General features: G+C 37.7%; 3 protein-coding genes across 4 annotated transcripts; all 3 read right to left on the reverse strand.

Moving 5' to 3' along the window:
• Positions 1 to 2502: 2502 nt before the first annotated feature.
• LOC133713063 (uncharacterized) lies at positions 2503 to 7513 on the reverse strand. 2 transcript variants are annotated; one of them, XM_062139190.1, is made up of 6 exons: positions 7170 to 7513; positions 6834 to 7029; positions 6592 to 6664; positions 4549 to 4598; positions 3233 to 3346; positions 2503 to 2858 (listed from the first exon to the last, which is right to left on the reverse strand). In XM_062139190.1, exons 1-6 carry the CDS (start codon positions 7444 to 7446, stop codon positions 2729 to 2731), a joined length of 840 nt encoding a protein of 279 aa, XP_061995174.1. In that variant the 5' UTR covers positions 7447 to 7513; the 3' UTR covers positions 2503 to 2728. The 2 variants fall into 2 exon arrangements, with proteins under 2 accessions (XP_061995174.1, XP_061995175.1); XM_062139191.1 differs by having other exon boundaries at positions 2725 to 2858; positions 3238 to 3346.
• Positions 7514 to 11610: 4097 nt separating this feature from the next.
• On the reverse strand, positions 11611 to 12168 carry LOC133711521 (probable 2-oxoglutarate-dependent dioxygenase AOP1). The gene is made up of 2 exons (XM_062137628.1): positions 11917 to 12168; positions 11611 to 11778 (listed from the first exon to the last, which is right to left on the reverse strand). The coding sequence occupies exons 1-2, from the start codon at positions 12166 to 12168 to the stop codon at positions 11611 to 11613; spliced, it is 420 nt and encodes a 139-aa protein (XP_061993612.1).
• A 641-nt stretch (positions 12169 to 12809) lies between these two features.
• LOC133711011 (probable 2-oxoglutarate-dependent dioxygenase AOP1) lies at positions 12810 to 14177 on the reverse strand. The gene is made up of 3 exons (XM_062137169.1): positions 13689 to 14177; positions 13268 to 13586; positions 12810 to 13167 (listed from the first exon to the last, which is right to left on the reverse strand). The coding sequence occupies exons 1-3, from the start codon at positions 14066 to 14068 to the stop codon at positions 12910 to 12912; spliced, it is 957 nt and encodes a 318-aa protein (XP_061993153.1). The 5' UTR covers positions 14069 to 14177; the 3' UTR covers positions 12810 to 12909.
• Positions 14178 to 16188: the final 2011 nt, after the last annotated feature.

The following is a 16188-nucleotide window of genomic DNA, read 5'->3' on the forward strand; positions in this document are numbered from 1 at the left end:
TGTCATGTAAGGAAGGTCAACGCATCATCTGTCACGAACATCTTGATCAGCCTTGAGACAAACATCCACTTACTAGAGTGAGTCAGTCTCTATATGATGCCATTGATTTTATCAATTTCCCAGCTATCAAGCTTCTTAAGGAAAGAAAACGCCTGCCGTCGGATTCTTTCTTCCACGTCAAGTAACGCCTTGAACTAATAAATACTTGAAAATTAAACATATTATACAAATGTCAAGGACATTGAAGAAGAATACGAGTTAATAGTTAAGATTGCAAAGACCAAATTTAAAAAGCCTACTTTACTACCTCTATGTTAATTCTCATTTTCTTGGCTTCTAATTAGACTTTGAAAGTTGGATTTAATTTATACTTATCAAGGTGTACAAGGGATATGTAAGTATAGAATTAGGAAATTACATATTTAGTGATGGTTTTCTTTAATAATTAGGAGTTACCAACTCTAACAAGTTAATCGCCTATGACATTACAGAGTATTTGTTACATGATTCAAGTATAAAACTCTTTTATTGCAAGTCATGATTATTTTTTCTGTTAATATTGTTCATATAACATGGGTATAACATTATCGTTGAAAAAAAAAACTATAAAAAACATGGTGCAAATTCTGGAAAATAAACGTGGTAAAAATATACTTGTTTTGAGCGCTATTTATGAATCCGAAGTCTGTTACCTTAGCCACGAAATTGATATGAGAAGTCATGTCATTAAGACGAATGTTATCGTATTTTATGTCGCAATGCACATAACCCTTGTCATGAATACACTAAACACCTCTGAGAACAGATTAGTGAACTCCATTATCTCACATATGATGGACAAGCTTGATGCGGATTTCTTAATCCTATCTCCTATAGCCCACCCGCCGCAAATTCTAATAACAAACTAGAAGAGAACGAATTTTGATGAAACTTATATGTCCACTGATCTCCGTAACAGTAGATAACAAAAGGCAGTCCTAAATTGATAAAGAATTTAGGCCTTAGTGAACAAAGCGTCAACCTTGTTTGGTTCAGAAATCTTAGAACTTTAATAATCATAATAGCGAGTCCCTTTCTCTAGCTTGACTGAAAGGCCTAATAAATACTCCCGAAACAAATACACACCTGACAAGCATTGAAGGTCATTCAGTTCAGCAGGTTTTGGTGCCAAAGGTTTGGCTAGCATTGCAATCCTCTACGTGAAGATTCACCTGCCAATCTTGAGATATCGATGATTTCGTTGCTGGCAAGAGCCAAGGAAGCAACAGAGGATGTAGTGCCTTAATCAATGGATGCACAAGATGGCGGAGACGGGAAAAAGCCGTCTTTCGATCTAGGGTTTTGGAGCGTCCGAGTAGTAACGGCGCTTAGGGTTTTTTAAAATTTCCATACAAAAAGCCACCGTTAACACAACCTACATCCATTTAAATTGGTTTGGTATCTATTTGACTCATTCATTGGGGTTCAAGCTCAACAAAATGACAATTGCCAAGTCGACCTCAAATTCCACACAAACCTTTTGACTCTCCATTGACCAGAGATGCCATTCCAAGGGACTTCATGTCCATCAAGTAAAGTATGCTCATGACCTTCTGGAAAAGCATGATCTTCTGCACAGCCAGCCAGTGAGCACTCCTATGTGTGCCAAGTCTCCTCTTACCGCCACTGATGGTGAACTTGACGATCCTTCAGCTTTTCGGGAGTTAGTGGGTTCTTTACAATACCTCACCATTACACGTCCGGACATTGCTTTTGCGGTTAACTCCTTGTCTCAATTTATGAGTCAACCGCGTCTTCCTCGTCTTGTTGATGTGAAGCGTGTTCTCCGATTGGGCTGGTTGCATTCAATCCCGCCGTTCTACATCTGATCTTATCTATCTTGGTTCCACTTTAATATCATGGTGCTTCAAGAAACAACCCACTGTAGCTCGCTCAAGTGCTGAGTCCGAGTACCGCTCCTTAGCTCATGCAAATGCTGAAACTACTTGGTTAGGTTTCTTGCTGTATGAACTTCGTGCTCGACTTAATTTTCCTGTTTTATTACATTGTTAGAATCTTAGTGCTACTTATATGGCTTCGAATCCAGTGTTTCATGCTCGCACTAAGCACATTGAGCTTGATTATCATTATGTTCATGAAAAGGTTGCTCTAGGAAGTCACCGTGTGTCCGTGTGTGTTTTATTCCTTCTCTAGATCAGCTGGTTGACCTTCTTACCAAGCCACTCCACAAGTCTCGCCATTCTATTCTTTCAGCCAAACTTGTTCGTCCATTACCGCCAATTTTGAGGGGGGATGTTAGAGAAAATCACTCTCCTAAATTGATTTCCTCTCCACAATCAAAATTGATTGTGTAACTGTAGATTAGTTTTGAATATTTGTATTTATAGCATTGAATTCTGTTGGTAACATCTTGTAACAGTAGAGCAGATCTAGCTATATAATTGTACAATTGTAAACATACAGATCAATGGAAATCATTGTTTACAGATGCTCTTAACCAGCTAACAAATAAAAATTCCTCCATATTCCTTGTTTAAAATAAATAAAGTCACTGAAAGAGAAACAAATTTAACATTTGATCTTCAGCAACATAACAAAAAATACAAGCTTGAAAGAAAGTTCACTTTATGCAGAGTAACTCCAATACAGAAGTGAGACATAACATTCTAAAGATCACTGGAGAAAAAAATAGTACACTGGCTTCAAGTTTGTACCAAACTATATATAACTATTCAGTGGGTTTCTTTTTTCCCTTGAACTCATTATCAGATATTAATGGACCATAAAGAGAAAGACGCAAGGAACCTTGGAGTAATCGCTGGTGAAAATACGTCTTGTACAAATCCCAAAATTCATCTCTGCCACAAAGATAACATAATTTGTACTTGAGAATACAGCAGAAAGGAGCAAAAGGACATTAAAATCTCTTATATGATTTTTGCACTATCACAGCCCACGCTAGTTAGTGAACTTAGATAAAAAGAAGATATGATAAGTAGATTTTTGTAAACTCGCCAGTAGTTCAATTTTCATGATGGAAAGACAACATAATATCTCTGCAAAAGAATGCGTAAACCACAAGGAAGGTTGACACTTAGTTCTATAAATTAGCAAGTAAAGGAAGAGTTTAGATTTGTGAATTAACTTGGGAGGCAAAAGATGATAAAAATAGTAGGAGCAAAACCAGGACAGAGCAAATAGGAAACCAGCGAGAGATCACTGATAATCTGACCTTACTTGTGGAAGCGTCAACAGGGAATAGCCCTTTACATCTGGGTGCACATCAAGCACAATCACTGATAACCGTGAAAGCCCCAATGCCTCAATGTCAATTAGCTTCTTTATCCTGGAAAAAATAATTCAACAAGCTATTCAATTCAAACAGAATAAATTACAAGAGAAAGAAAGATACAGGATATGTTGTAGTACTGCAATTCCATGACCCTTATGAACTTCAAACAAAGTAAAAGAGAAACAAGCCATCAGCAGTGAGCTTACCTCCCTCCCTTAACTTTACCTTGCAAATTTAATTTTCCAAGTTAAAGAGTGTTGCAATGTTGTCATAAAGAAGCATACTAATCTTAGACCTCTTTTGCTAATGTTTTCTAATGCAAAATGCAGCATAATCCTTTATTTTTTTAATCTTATTTTCTTTGGACCAACAAAACCTGGATTTGTTTTTCCCTACACTTCCTTTACCCTAGTTGGAAGATCATTGTGTTGACGGATTACAAATTGGTTCTGAATACTATGGATATGGTCAGAGAACAATACCCACAACAGACTACAGTAGGTTTATTTCTAGTCCAATTGAGGTGTTCTTGAATTGAGCATCACTGTTTTCTGATATGTGATAAAATGTTTTTTTTTTTTTTAAATAATATATTTATATATATTATGAATAAAGATTTTAATGATACAATAAAGAGGACAAGTGGTTAACAACAAGAAGACACAAGCAAAGCAAACCAGAAAGTACATCAGAAAACTTGAACAAACTTCAAAACATGGCCCTAAAGACCATATGAATAGACCGGTCATGCAAGATATTAGAACTGTTAGTCTCTCAGAAACATATTAACCAAAGGAAGGAGTAAAGACACAATGAAAGTGGAGAAGATGTCCACCTAAGAGACAAGCAGCAGAGAACTCAAAAATATAAATTAGCAGAGGCAAGATCCATACCAAAACACCCGAAAGAAGAAAAAATGAACCCTATGATCAACTGTTTTTAAGTACAAGTGAAAAAAGCAAACCATATCAGGAGAGAAGAGTCCAGCTGAAAGCCCTATGACAGTATGACATGTAAAAGTTGTCTATAATAATTAATCTAATAGCCCATACTACACACATACGACAACACCAAGTATTAAAACACTCGCCATGTAACTTCAAAGTAACGAGCAGAATATAACATTTTCACCACGCATGCTAAAATGATACTCGAGCTAAAAAAAAAGCAATCAAACAAAAGCTGAAAATATTGGGTTGCAGCTACGGGTTACCTACAAAAAGGTTAATAAATAAAAATAAAAAATTTGTAATTACCTGCTTGGTGTACCACTAGCGATGTTAACACGGTCCTTTAACAAGGAGACCTGGAAAAAGCATAAGTCGATGAGAGAAAAGGCAACAATGTTTTGACTGCATCAAGATTGGTAAAGAGGAGATGAAATAGTACTGGTTACAGGATAAAATAACATTAGCACAAAGTATCACTTCAAAATTAGGTATTTATTGAGAAACCTAGGTCATTGCATATGCATAAAAAATAGAGTGATTTCATTCCTATCTACAGGCCCATGTATGTTAGTTTTATACTTTCACTATTTATTAGTTATTAGTTGCAGCCATAGAGATGGACCATAAACCCAGGAATGGGGTACAGTCACTATTAAGTGGATAGCATCAATCTCAAATCAGCTCTACCTAAACATTAATAGAAGCATTAATAACTGATATAAAACGGCAAAGGATCTATTATACATAGAACTCATCCTACAAGAAAAAAGATGAAAAGGCAATATGAAGATCAGAGTGCTCACTCCAACAAAAAAAAAAACTAAAACCTAATGGACAATAAGATAAACAGAAAGAGTGGGGATTTGGGTTCAAAATTGATGTCCAAATAGAACATTCAATAGACCAGGAGCCTGTGTTAAACAATTTAAATCCAAGCATCAGACCCAACAGTCAATGTCAAACACAAAATTCTGCCCATCTTATTAGCGAACTGAAGAGCATGATGATATGAATAGGCAGTGAAGAGATGAAAATCTCAGAGAAAAACCTAATAGAAATGGGATGAGACATAAGAATCTGAAAGTCGGTACTAATTTTGATGCAGAAGAAAAACACTATAGTAAAGAAGATTAAGAAACAGAAACAAATAAAAAATGGGAAACTGGATCAGACTGACGAGCAAAAGTAATGCTCAAGAGAGCAGGAGCCTCTGTTAACCAGTTTAAATCTCACCATCTTTTTCTGAAACCACAATCCAGTGGCCACCAATGCGGTTAAATACCTCTATGAAAATTAAATGAAACCCTAAAAAATTTCACCAGTAGTTGGGACCAAACTGAAGTGCAAATAAAACTATTCATACACCCTTTTGTCTCTTTATGATAAAGGAAAAGGGGGAGTGTGACAGCAGGAAAAAGAAGGGGATTGAAATTCACCCTCCCCAATTTAAGGTCCACACTCCATCTTTCCTCTTTTAGTATTTTAAATTTTGCAAGAATTTCAACTAGAAGAGGAAAGATGGAGTGTGGATTGCAAATTAGGGACTTTCAATTTTATTCTACAAAAAGAAATATAATCGACAAGCCTATATATGTACACCAAAAAGAAATGCAGAGCTTTTACAAATGTATACACAACACTTTTGAATCTATAATTGTAGTATAATCTATAAATCAGATAGCCATGACAAAATTGATAAAAGCTGACTTTGATCATTTTTTTGTTTTCAACATTGTTTAGGCATTAGACACATTGAAGATAATTTACAGAGCCATTGTGACAAGGATCTTATTTTGGTTTAACAAGATTACCAGTGATTAAATGAAACTTAGGACCGGCATAACGAGAACTACTTAGAACAGTTTACGTCATCTATGTGAGTAATGAAGCAAGTTACTATATTTCACAGCTGTTGCCAAGACACTTGACTTTCTACTGGAGTGAAAACTGATATAATTGAGCTGTTTGTAGCAGTTCCCCTGGTAACTGAGTCAGCCAAGTTAATCCTCCAACATAGTTGTAACTATTCTATAACATTGGGGGAATATTTTCACCCCCAAACTAAGCTTTACTTGTCTATCCTACCTAGTTGCTCACTTCAAGTAGGAACATTATTCATACATACATTACCATATATATGTTACGTATGTATATGTTTACACACACAACTACAGCTAATGATTCAAAGAACTGGAACTGCAGACAACCCAAGCCTTTCTTATACAACCCACATGTATCTCCAAACATCTTATTTCATACAGACTGCTAACCCATTAATAAAGAGACATGAGTAGTAAACGGTAATGCATGCATGATCAGTTGGGCATTGTAAAAATTCAGATAATCTACCTGTTCGTCAACCTTCATATGCTTTGAGAACAGCTTCACTGGATGGCATTCTTTAGTCAGCGACCGAAAGCCCCTAGAGGTACAGAATGTAGACATCAGTGATAGCTGTGTACTAAAAGGGGTAAAATTCATTATGCTACCGATACATTTTCGTCTAATAAAATATTACGGGTTCGCAACATCATATTTGCAACTAATTGCATTTCTGTTACAGTCCAAAATTGAAAGAAACATTACTCGACCTTAGAAGTTCTATTGATCTCAAGGCAGATGTACTAATAATAAGAACTGCTGGACTCCCTGGATCAACTTTTCCTTCCAAGAGACGCTTATCACATAGTTCGGCTTTCCATGATGGGCCAAAAGCTGCCTTCACATGTTTCCCCAAGTTTTCGACATCTTGATCCGTGCTTCCAGACAGGTCCACAATACATTTATCTGCGAAATTTGTATATTAGAACACAATACAGTTCTTTCCATAACATTCCACAGATACAAAATTCATGCTGAATATGAAATCAAAGTCAATACTATTAAGTAATTTGGCCAAACAGAGCAGAAAAGAATAGACATGGTACCGTTGAGGGAGTCCAATTCGAGAGAAGAAAGCTGGAGACGATTGGCGGATTGAAACTTGTCGAGGAACGAGTTGAGTTGTGCCGACGGCGATGCCGGTTGTAGCTTGTTGTTGTTGTTGTTGCCGTCTTCGCTGTTTTGAGTTCCGATTTGGTTTTCATTTTGGGTATTCTTGTTGGGCCGCTGTTGCTTCTTCTTGTTCTTGTTCTTGTTGTACTCAGTTTTGGGGCCAAGCGGCTTACCCTTGTTCTTAGAGTTCCTTTCTTTCCCGCTCCCCATTGTTTTCTCCTGCTCTCCCTAAAACCCTTGTTCCGCTGCCGCATACTTAACTAAACCCCACATTCTAGGCTTCTATCTCCTTTTTTTTTTTTTTTTTTGAAAATTATACTCCTCTGAATTTTGGGTCCTAATTTTTAAATCCACTTACTAAGGTTCGTTGTTACACATATTATATCAATATATTAAGTAGATTTCATGTGATAGACAATCAGGGTAAAGTGTCGAACTAGTCTATAACTATAGGGAGCTGCTACTTTACTGTTAGATAAACAAGGATAAATAAGGAGTTACGGGGGGGGGGGGGGGGGGGTTTGTATCATTGATGGGTAGAGTAATGGAGTTAAACAAGGGTACAATTGAAAAAATATAGGATACTGTTAGATATTATTGGGTTCAAATAGCAGCACATTTTCAAAATTTTATAAAAAAATTTCAAATTTTGCACCTAGCTAGGGCGGCACGCTCGTTCTTTCATATTGTTTATTAGGGTTGGGTACGGGTGATTACACGCATTTTTATGCGTATAATTATATCTAAAACACTAGAAATAAGCTAATCCTCAAGTCAATTATTATGTAATTAATCCATTTTTTATTTATTTTATAGAAATAAGCGGAGTTGCGGAAACCGGACAAAATGGTGTGAAATTGTGCAAATTCAGAGTTTTCAATAAAAGGACAAAAAGTCAACACTGAGTCAACTACGGTGGATGCCGTGAAAGAAGTGAAATTTCATTGTCTCCAAAAATATATGCTGAGGTGCATTGAGAAAAGAAGAAGAAGAGAAAGAAAAAAAAAAAGGAAATAAATCATGAGCATGGATGTTTAATTAATCAAGGATTATTAATTAAACATGTTTTGGCCATATATGCTGCACGTGTTCTCCATTTCAACTAGCCAAAAATCCCATCAGCCATTCCTTTCACACGTGGCCCTTTTCTTATCACATTCCCTCACCCACCGAGACCACATATATATATATTACCCTCATCATCTCTTCAGGGGGGATATCAACCTAGAGACGAACACAGCGCCGCACCAAAACTGGGCAGCCCTTTGGGCTGCTCTAATCCTCTCCTCCCATCCATTTTTCCTCTTTTTTTTTATAATTTCTTTTGAGATTTGAAGAATTACTCACACAAACCTTCAAGGATCTATCAAGGAGCTCAATCTCTACAAGATTCAAGATTTGGGTATTTTGTGGGGTTGTAATTCAAGGCTAGTCATGCTAGCTTCATAGCTATTTGTGACTATCCTTGTTTTCTCCTACATTTCTCTACTCTTTGCTATTTGAATTTTGTAATTTTGATGTTCATGAATATGGGTTGTGAGTAGTTACTTTTGGGAGCTAGGGTTTCTAACTCTAGCTCAATTTTGATGTAATTGACATATTTTCAAGTGATAAATAATGTATTTTCATATGAGTGCACTCTAATTACTATGTCAATTGATTCTTGAGCATGAATTTTAGGGAATTGACCACTCTCTTTGTTATGTTTTGAGATTTGTGTTGTGTGATACAATTGGTGGTTCTTTTGTTCACTAGCTTCATGTAATTAGTGTGGTGTGTCAAGTAGTTGCTTAATCGAGAATTAATGATTGCCTAAGTTTCTATTTTCTTGTGCCCTTCGCCTTTAATCCTAGACGTTGTGGCCCTAACAAGGCATAATGATTAGGGTTAGAGAGTTCATTCTTGCCTTAACCGGAAGAATGGATACCAAATAAAAGAAATTGACTTAGTGGCCTTAACCGGCATTAGATAGAGAACTACGTAATCATTACATTTTAGGTTGTAACTATTGCATGCTTAAATCCCTAATTTCTAGAGCTCTACGCCTTTAGCTCATGTTTTGGTAGCCTTGGTAAGGTACTAATTCATGAGTTAGAGAGTTCATATTTGTCCTAATCGAAAATATGAATACCCTTAAGGAAATTCGGCTTAGTGGCCTTGACCAGCATTAAGTACGGGATTTGGTTCTCATGAAAATATGTTTGTTTGCTTGAAACGTGTTCGTTGCATTGAAATTGCTAGAGAGTGATCCCTAGTACCCAAATCTATCTCTCTTTTATTTTTTTCTTTTTTTTTTTAATTGTTGTTGTTCATTTAGTTTTTGACTTGGTCTTTTTAGAAAATTACAATCACAATGCTTAATGACAATTTCTCCTTCATTGTAAATAGTCATCACTAGGCTCTTAGTTTTGATTAGGCTTTGGTGAGAACCAAAGCCGAGCATTGCTAAGGCTTGGTGCCTTAGATTAGCATTTTTATTTATTTTCTTTATTTTTCTTTTGTTTGCTTAGTGACTTTAGTTCCGACTACCCAAGGATTGTGGGTTAGCCACTAATCCCCGTGGTACGATAAACTTTGGGCTTAATATTTCCCTATCTTGACAACGATACGTACGCTTGCGTAAATGTGTATCAAGTCAACGGGCCAAGTCCAGATGTCAATTTGTTGAACCTGAGACCGAACCAAAACTTTTCGAGTCAGGCTCGAATCATGTTTTTCGAGTTGGTCTCTAGAGTTTTCGGTCCCGTTTCATTGATTTCATCATCTCAAAATAGATCTTCACTGATAGTCACCAATCAATCTGAAGCAAAAACTATCTTCTTTCACAAAATTCTTGATCTCGATCGCATCTTAGGAGTGGATTTAATCTAATAAGTGAATGACAATTTGGGTGTATAATAAGATTTCCCATTTCTTAACAAGTTCTCATTAGGCTAGGTTGAGGCACATAAAATTGTTTGCACGGTCTGGGCTGGGCCCAATATGCATATGCCAAAGCTGGCCAGGGCCTGAGCCTCTCCAAACTTTACCACACTTACAATTCCTCGGTCCAGTTCCGGCGAATTGGTTTACTGAGAATGGCAACATGGATTGGTGGGAACTGCACTTAACAACCTTCATTTGCTCACTTAACAACCTTCATTTGCTCACTTAACATGTAGGTATCGTCTCTTGTAGGTCCAGCTCCACCCAAAAATTTAGTGAGCAAACCTAACCGACAAGAGTTAGTGCATAGTCGACTTGCCCCGTAACAGCCAACGACCAGCAGCGAAGGATGATATCTAGATACTAGATAGGATGGAAAACACATATAGAACTTGTTCCCACTACAGCACAACTCATTTGCCTTCATTTCCTCATATAATTAAGCGTCCAAACCATGACCGAGTCTTCACTAACCAATGCAAGAAACTCACCAGAAGGATTCCAGCACACAGATTTAATAGGCTTAGTATGTCCATGGCTAAGACGAGCATCAAATCAGCACTATCGATCAGTAAATACAACAGACACATAGGCGGTGATAGCACATAGTTACTACAATACTTAATCCTATAAGAATCAAAGTTTTCAAGTGAAGCAAGCATCTCAAACATGAAGATACTTACTATAATGAGGCCACAGTAATTATCTAAGGAGTCCAGCATGATTGCATGTGTTTTATGTAGAAACAATGTCATTGCTGCACAAGGTATACCAAGTAAAGACTGTAATGTCAAATTGACCTTTAGTATATGCTGACGAGCTTGTGTTTCCCACGTCCAATGGTACAATATTCTCTGAAGTGCAGCAAGAAATCTTCCTAGACGGGGTTGAAATCTTCCAAAATACGGTTGAAAACTTATATGTTCCTGAGGTCAGTAAAATTTCAGGATGTTCTTCATGTGGCTACCGACTCCTTTGGAGCTTTGATGATGGCAAGTACCCTATACTGGACTTGAAAATGCTCCTAAAGATTATTGAATATTGTTCTTTTTCTCCCGACATCATCATGTACTGGATGCTTCACCAATTACTCAATGTCTGCAAGTCAATATCATGGATGATAAGTTATCACTGGATTAATTCGTTACTGATTGTTAACCTTATGTTTAATTTTTGGACCATCAAAGTTTATGTTTTGGGCGATAAACTGTTACGTAATGAGGCCATAGAAAGCTTCAACCCAGTTTGACTATAAATTCAAATTTGCTGGCTTTAGTAGTACTAATGCTGTGTCAAAGTCATTAACCTCAGTTGTAAAGTAGATAGATGCGAAAGACCTGAGGAGCCAGTCAACTATTTATTAGGCCAGCAAATGTGAAAACTTGCTTTGCGGACTCTATATATGTGACTTGCTTCGGCTGAATAGATGAACTTATCGTAAGCATATAGTCAAAAGTCTTTAAAAAGTTGGGGATGTTCTTCATCTACTAGCTCCTTTGGCGCCTTGACTATTGTATCTTCTACCGGAAGTGCAATCACTAGTAACGAATACTGTTCTCTCTGTCCACTAATCATCACTCTATGCTTCATCGAATGCATTCTGCCATTACTCCATGCCTGCCAGTCAATTACTGCAAATGACAATATGAATTTTATTTTTAATTTCTATCTACTTTGGTTATTTTAGTAATAAGTTACTCATAAGAATAACTCCGACAATAAAACAAAGGGGGCAGGAGAGAGTGACAGCTTCACCCATTGTCCATCTGTGGTTTCAAATTCCAGCCCTGAAACTTGATCATCACAAAGTGTTGTGGACAATCTTTTGTCAGTGTGAGCAGGGAGTCCATTCACGTGATCATCCCCTAATGGAGGTGCATTGTATTTATTAATCAGTAACGTCGACTTGCTTGCCATGATCGACCTTGATTTCTCTGATCCAAAACCATAACTATCAAGAATCATCATTTCAATCTTGTTCTTCGGCTCATCCAGCTGCTTGGTCATCGTAGTTATAGCATTGCTGTTGGAACATAACATGAGCAATATTAATTCCATTTTAATGTTTTCATCAAACTACAAATAATACCCCTTTATAGAGTTTGATCACAAGCATAAGCAGCGCAATTTTACACTAATATTTCAATGAAATGAACTACGTACATACCAAAATTGGTCATGACCATTAGGCCACATCAATTCTGCGAAGCTTCTAACAGATTCATAGTTGGAGGCATCTTCAATACCAGTGCTCTCAAACAATGGAGTAGCGTGGTTTGGTCCAGAGTACCATGGATTTAATATTCTTTCTATGATCAATTCAATTGTGTTAGAGAGGTTGCTTCTCTCTTTCACTCATCTTTCAACCAAAAATATATATAAATATATGGTGCAACTGCCTCTTAAGCTTTGATTAATGAAGTATTGTTGAATATTATGGGGTGACATGGTGCCTAAACTCAGATTAATTGCAATAAACATTCAGTGTAATATTGACTACTCCATTTGCTTAATAATAACAGTGACATACGAAAAGTTAAAGCTATGTCATCAGATGAATAAACTACGCAATGATATGTATCAAATTATGCACATTTGACTGAAAAAAAATATATAGTAACTGCAGTTGATTTAAAAAAAGGCGCATATGATTTGTAACCAGGGAAAACAAATTGCAAGTGTGAAGAGTTCGAGTGATTAACAACCAGCTAGCTAGTCATGAACGACTGTGCGCGTTCACTTTTAGTGCTAACTAATCCCAGCAAATGCGAAAATCTGCATTTCTGTGTCGACAGCCTTTCCTTCCTCTGAGTAGAAGAACTTGCTAAATTTCGTATAGTCAAAGTCCTCAAGAATACGGGGATGTTCTTCATCTACTAGCTCCTTTGGTGATTTGATGATGGTACCTTCTACTGGATCTACAAATTGTCCCAAAGAATATCGCTCCTTCTCTCCACTCATCATCACTCGATGCTTTGCAGGATGCATTCTGCCATTACTCCAGGCCTGCAAGTGAAATCATTAGTGATTCTTGTTCAACCTTTGTCAGTTTATAAATAATCAAATGTTATGATTTGGGTGTTTGTCACATTTGAAGGCTTGTTACCATAAGGAGATCTCCAACGACAAAGACCAAGGAGGTAGGAGAGAAAGAAAGCTTGACCCACTGTCCATCCTTTGTTTCGATTTCCAGCCCTGAAACTTGATCATCACAAAGGATTGTGCTAAGTGCTTTGTCTGTGTGAGCATGGAGTCCCTGCATGGATGCCCCAGAAAGAGGTGGGCTGTATTTCATTATCCTTAGCAGTGTCATAGATGCCATGATCGATTTTGACTTCTCTCCCAAACCATAACTATCAAGAATCATCACTTCAATCATATGTTTCAGCTCATCCAACTTCTTCACCATAGAAATTACAGTGTTGCTATTGGAAGAGAACAACATTAACAATAAAAGAGAGAGATTAAAAACCATATATAAGAAAGAAAAACTTCTACATAGGCTAAAGAGTAACGAGATTTACTACCAAAACTTGTCATGGCCATTAGGCCACATGAGTTGTGTGAAGCTTCTGAGGGATTCATAGTTGGAGGGATCTTCAAGGCCAAAGCTCTCAAACAAGGGAAGTTTCGGATTCTGTCCAAGGTAACCGCCATAAGGCCTCGAACTAAAATAGTTCTTCTTTGTATCCAGAGGAAGGCTGAAGAGTTGCCTTATCATAGAGAAGGTCTCTGCTCTTAACTGCAGAGGTATCCTATCATACAGTATTTCAAAGAAACCATTGTTTTCACAAGCCTCTCTAACTCTCTTGCACAAACTGTACCACTCTTCTGTTCCTCGGTCTACTTCCAGTGAATGGATTGAGAAATCTATGGTAGGAATCTGGTATTGACAACCAGAACCCATTTTCTACTAATTGTTTACTATTTCTTTGTGTTTCTGATGAATTGCTTCTTTGTTTGAGTCTGTGAGAGGGTTTTGTTTAATTGCACAGTTCTTGATAGCTAGAAGATAATATTAATTAGACTTGAGGCTGTTCAGAAAATCCAAGAATTACTACAAGTCTACAAGAAATTATATTATACAATGTTAACTATAACTATACAATTAGCTATAACATAAACATGTGATTAAGAAATTGTAGAATAGATAACAGGCCCAAAATCTTATATTCCGGACAAGATGAGGTTTCAACATCACTATTTTTTTTTTTTTTTTCATAGAAGGCTAATAGAGGAGCAGCTCCCCCTGTCTTTGCAATTTAGTAAAAGAAGAAGCAACTTATGAGGGGGACCAGACCAAACCTCCCTACAAAGCCAAGGAAAAAACAAGCTATCGAAACCGAAATTAAAGAATACCATGTCACTATTACAATGCGATAAGATAAAAGATTGATTAAGATCCCACCACATAAAATAACAGCATAAACCTGTTTTTCCTTCAAAAGGCAATTATTTCTTTTGACCTAGCTCTGCTAGGGTTTGCTTTCTAGGTTTTCTAGAAGGAGAATTCTGATATACCATCGCAATGGATATTATCAGCTGGAATTGCAGAGGCATCTGCAACGACACTACTACAAGGGCATTGAAGGATTTGATATCCCAAAATCGGCCCCAAATTGTCTTTTTGTGTGAGACTATGATTAGCAGAATGGAGGATTTCAAAACCCTGCAGTTTGCTTTAGGGTTTCCAAATTCGAATGAGGTCCTTAGTGAAGGACAAGCGGGCGGTCTGGGCCTGTTTTGGAGCGCAGAAGTGGAGGTTCTGGTCAGAACGTGGTCTGCGCACCATATAGACATGGAGGTCAGAGGCGGCCGGGGTGAACCACGGCGGCGTATGACGGGTTTCTATGGTTATGCGCGAACTGCTGAACGTGATAGATCTTGGCAATTACTAAAGGACTTGGGCGATGCTGATTCATTACCATGGCTTGTCATTGGGGATTTCAATGAAATTCTCAACAATGGGGAGAAGTTTGATGGTCCTCCGAGGGCAGAGAGGCTTTAGGGATGCTCTAGGGCACTGTGACTTGCTGGACTTAGGTTTCCAGGGTCCAACAACAACTTGGTGGAACTCAGAAACTCACTTGAGATTGGATCGTGCAGTTTGCACACCATCTTGGTGTGATATTTATGGATTTGCAAAGGTTACTCATCTGCCTCCAAGCGACTCGGATCATGTTCCAATTTTGCTTCAGGCAAGTGTAGTTCCAATACCAAAGAGACCACGACATCACCGTTTCAAATTCGAGTCTTTTTGGCTTCAACATTCGGAGTGTGATTCTCTGGTGAGGGAGAGTTGGCAGAAACCATTCCCTGGGAATCCTATGTTTCAGGTTACTAAGAAGATTGCTCATACCAGAATTCTTCTAGATAAATGGCAAAAGGCTACCTTCAGAGTTAGACAACAACAAATGTTGGGTGTGCGTGAAAGGCTCGAGGAGTTGTTGAAATCGCCTGTTACAGCAATAATACAGGAGGAGAAGAAAAGTTTGATGGGTAAGCTTCAAGCTCTTCTTTCTCAGGAGGAGGCTTTTTGGAAACAGAGGGCAAAAGTGACCTGGTTGAAGGAAAGGGACCGGAATACTGGATTCTTCCATCGAAAGGCTGCGAATCGGAAGAGGAAAAATGCCATATATGGCCTGTATGATGAAGATGGGGTCTGGGTGGAGGATGATGACGGTGTAGACAGGATTATTACCTCCTATTTTCAGGATATGTTTACTGCATCTCCGGTTGATATGGATGCTATGAACCAAACCCTAGAGGCTATCCAACCTAGAGTCACGCCTATTATGAATGCTCAATTGTGTAAACAGTATAGTGAGGAGGAAGTGCGTTCTGCACTCTTTCAAATGTATCCAACGAAGTCCCCTGGACCAAATGGGATGCCTCCTCTCTTCTTTCAGCATTACTGGGAGATCATTGGAAAGGATGTGACCGAAGCGGTTCAAAATTTTCTACATACAGGCACACTCTTGAAACAGGTAAACTTTACACATATCTGTTTGATCCCTAAGGTTACTA

The sequence above is a fragment of the Rosa rugosa genome, chromosome 5 (assembly GCF_958449725.1).
Source record: "Rosa rugosa chromosome 5, drRosRugo1.1, whole genome shotgun sequence".
Lineage (NCBI taxonomy): Eukaryota > Viridiplantae > Streptophyta > Magnoliopsida > Rosales > Rosaceae > Rosa > Rosa rugosa.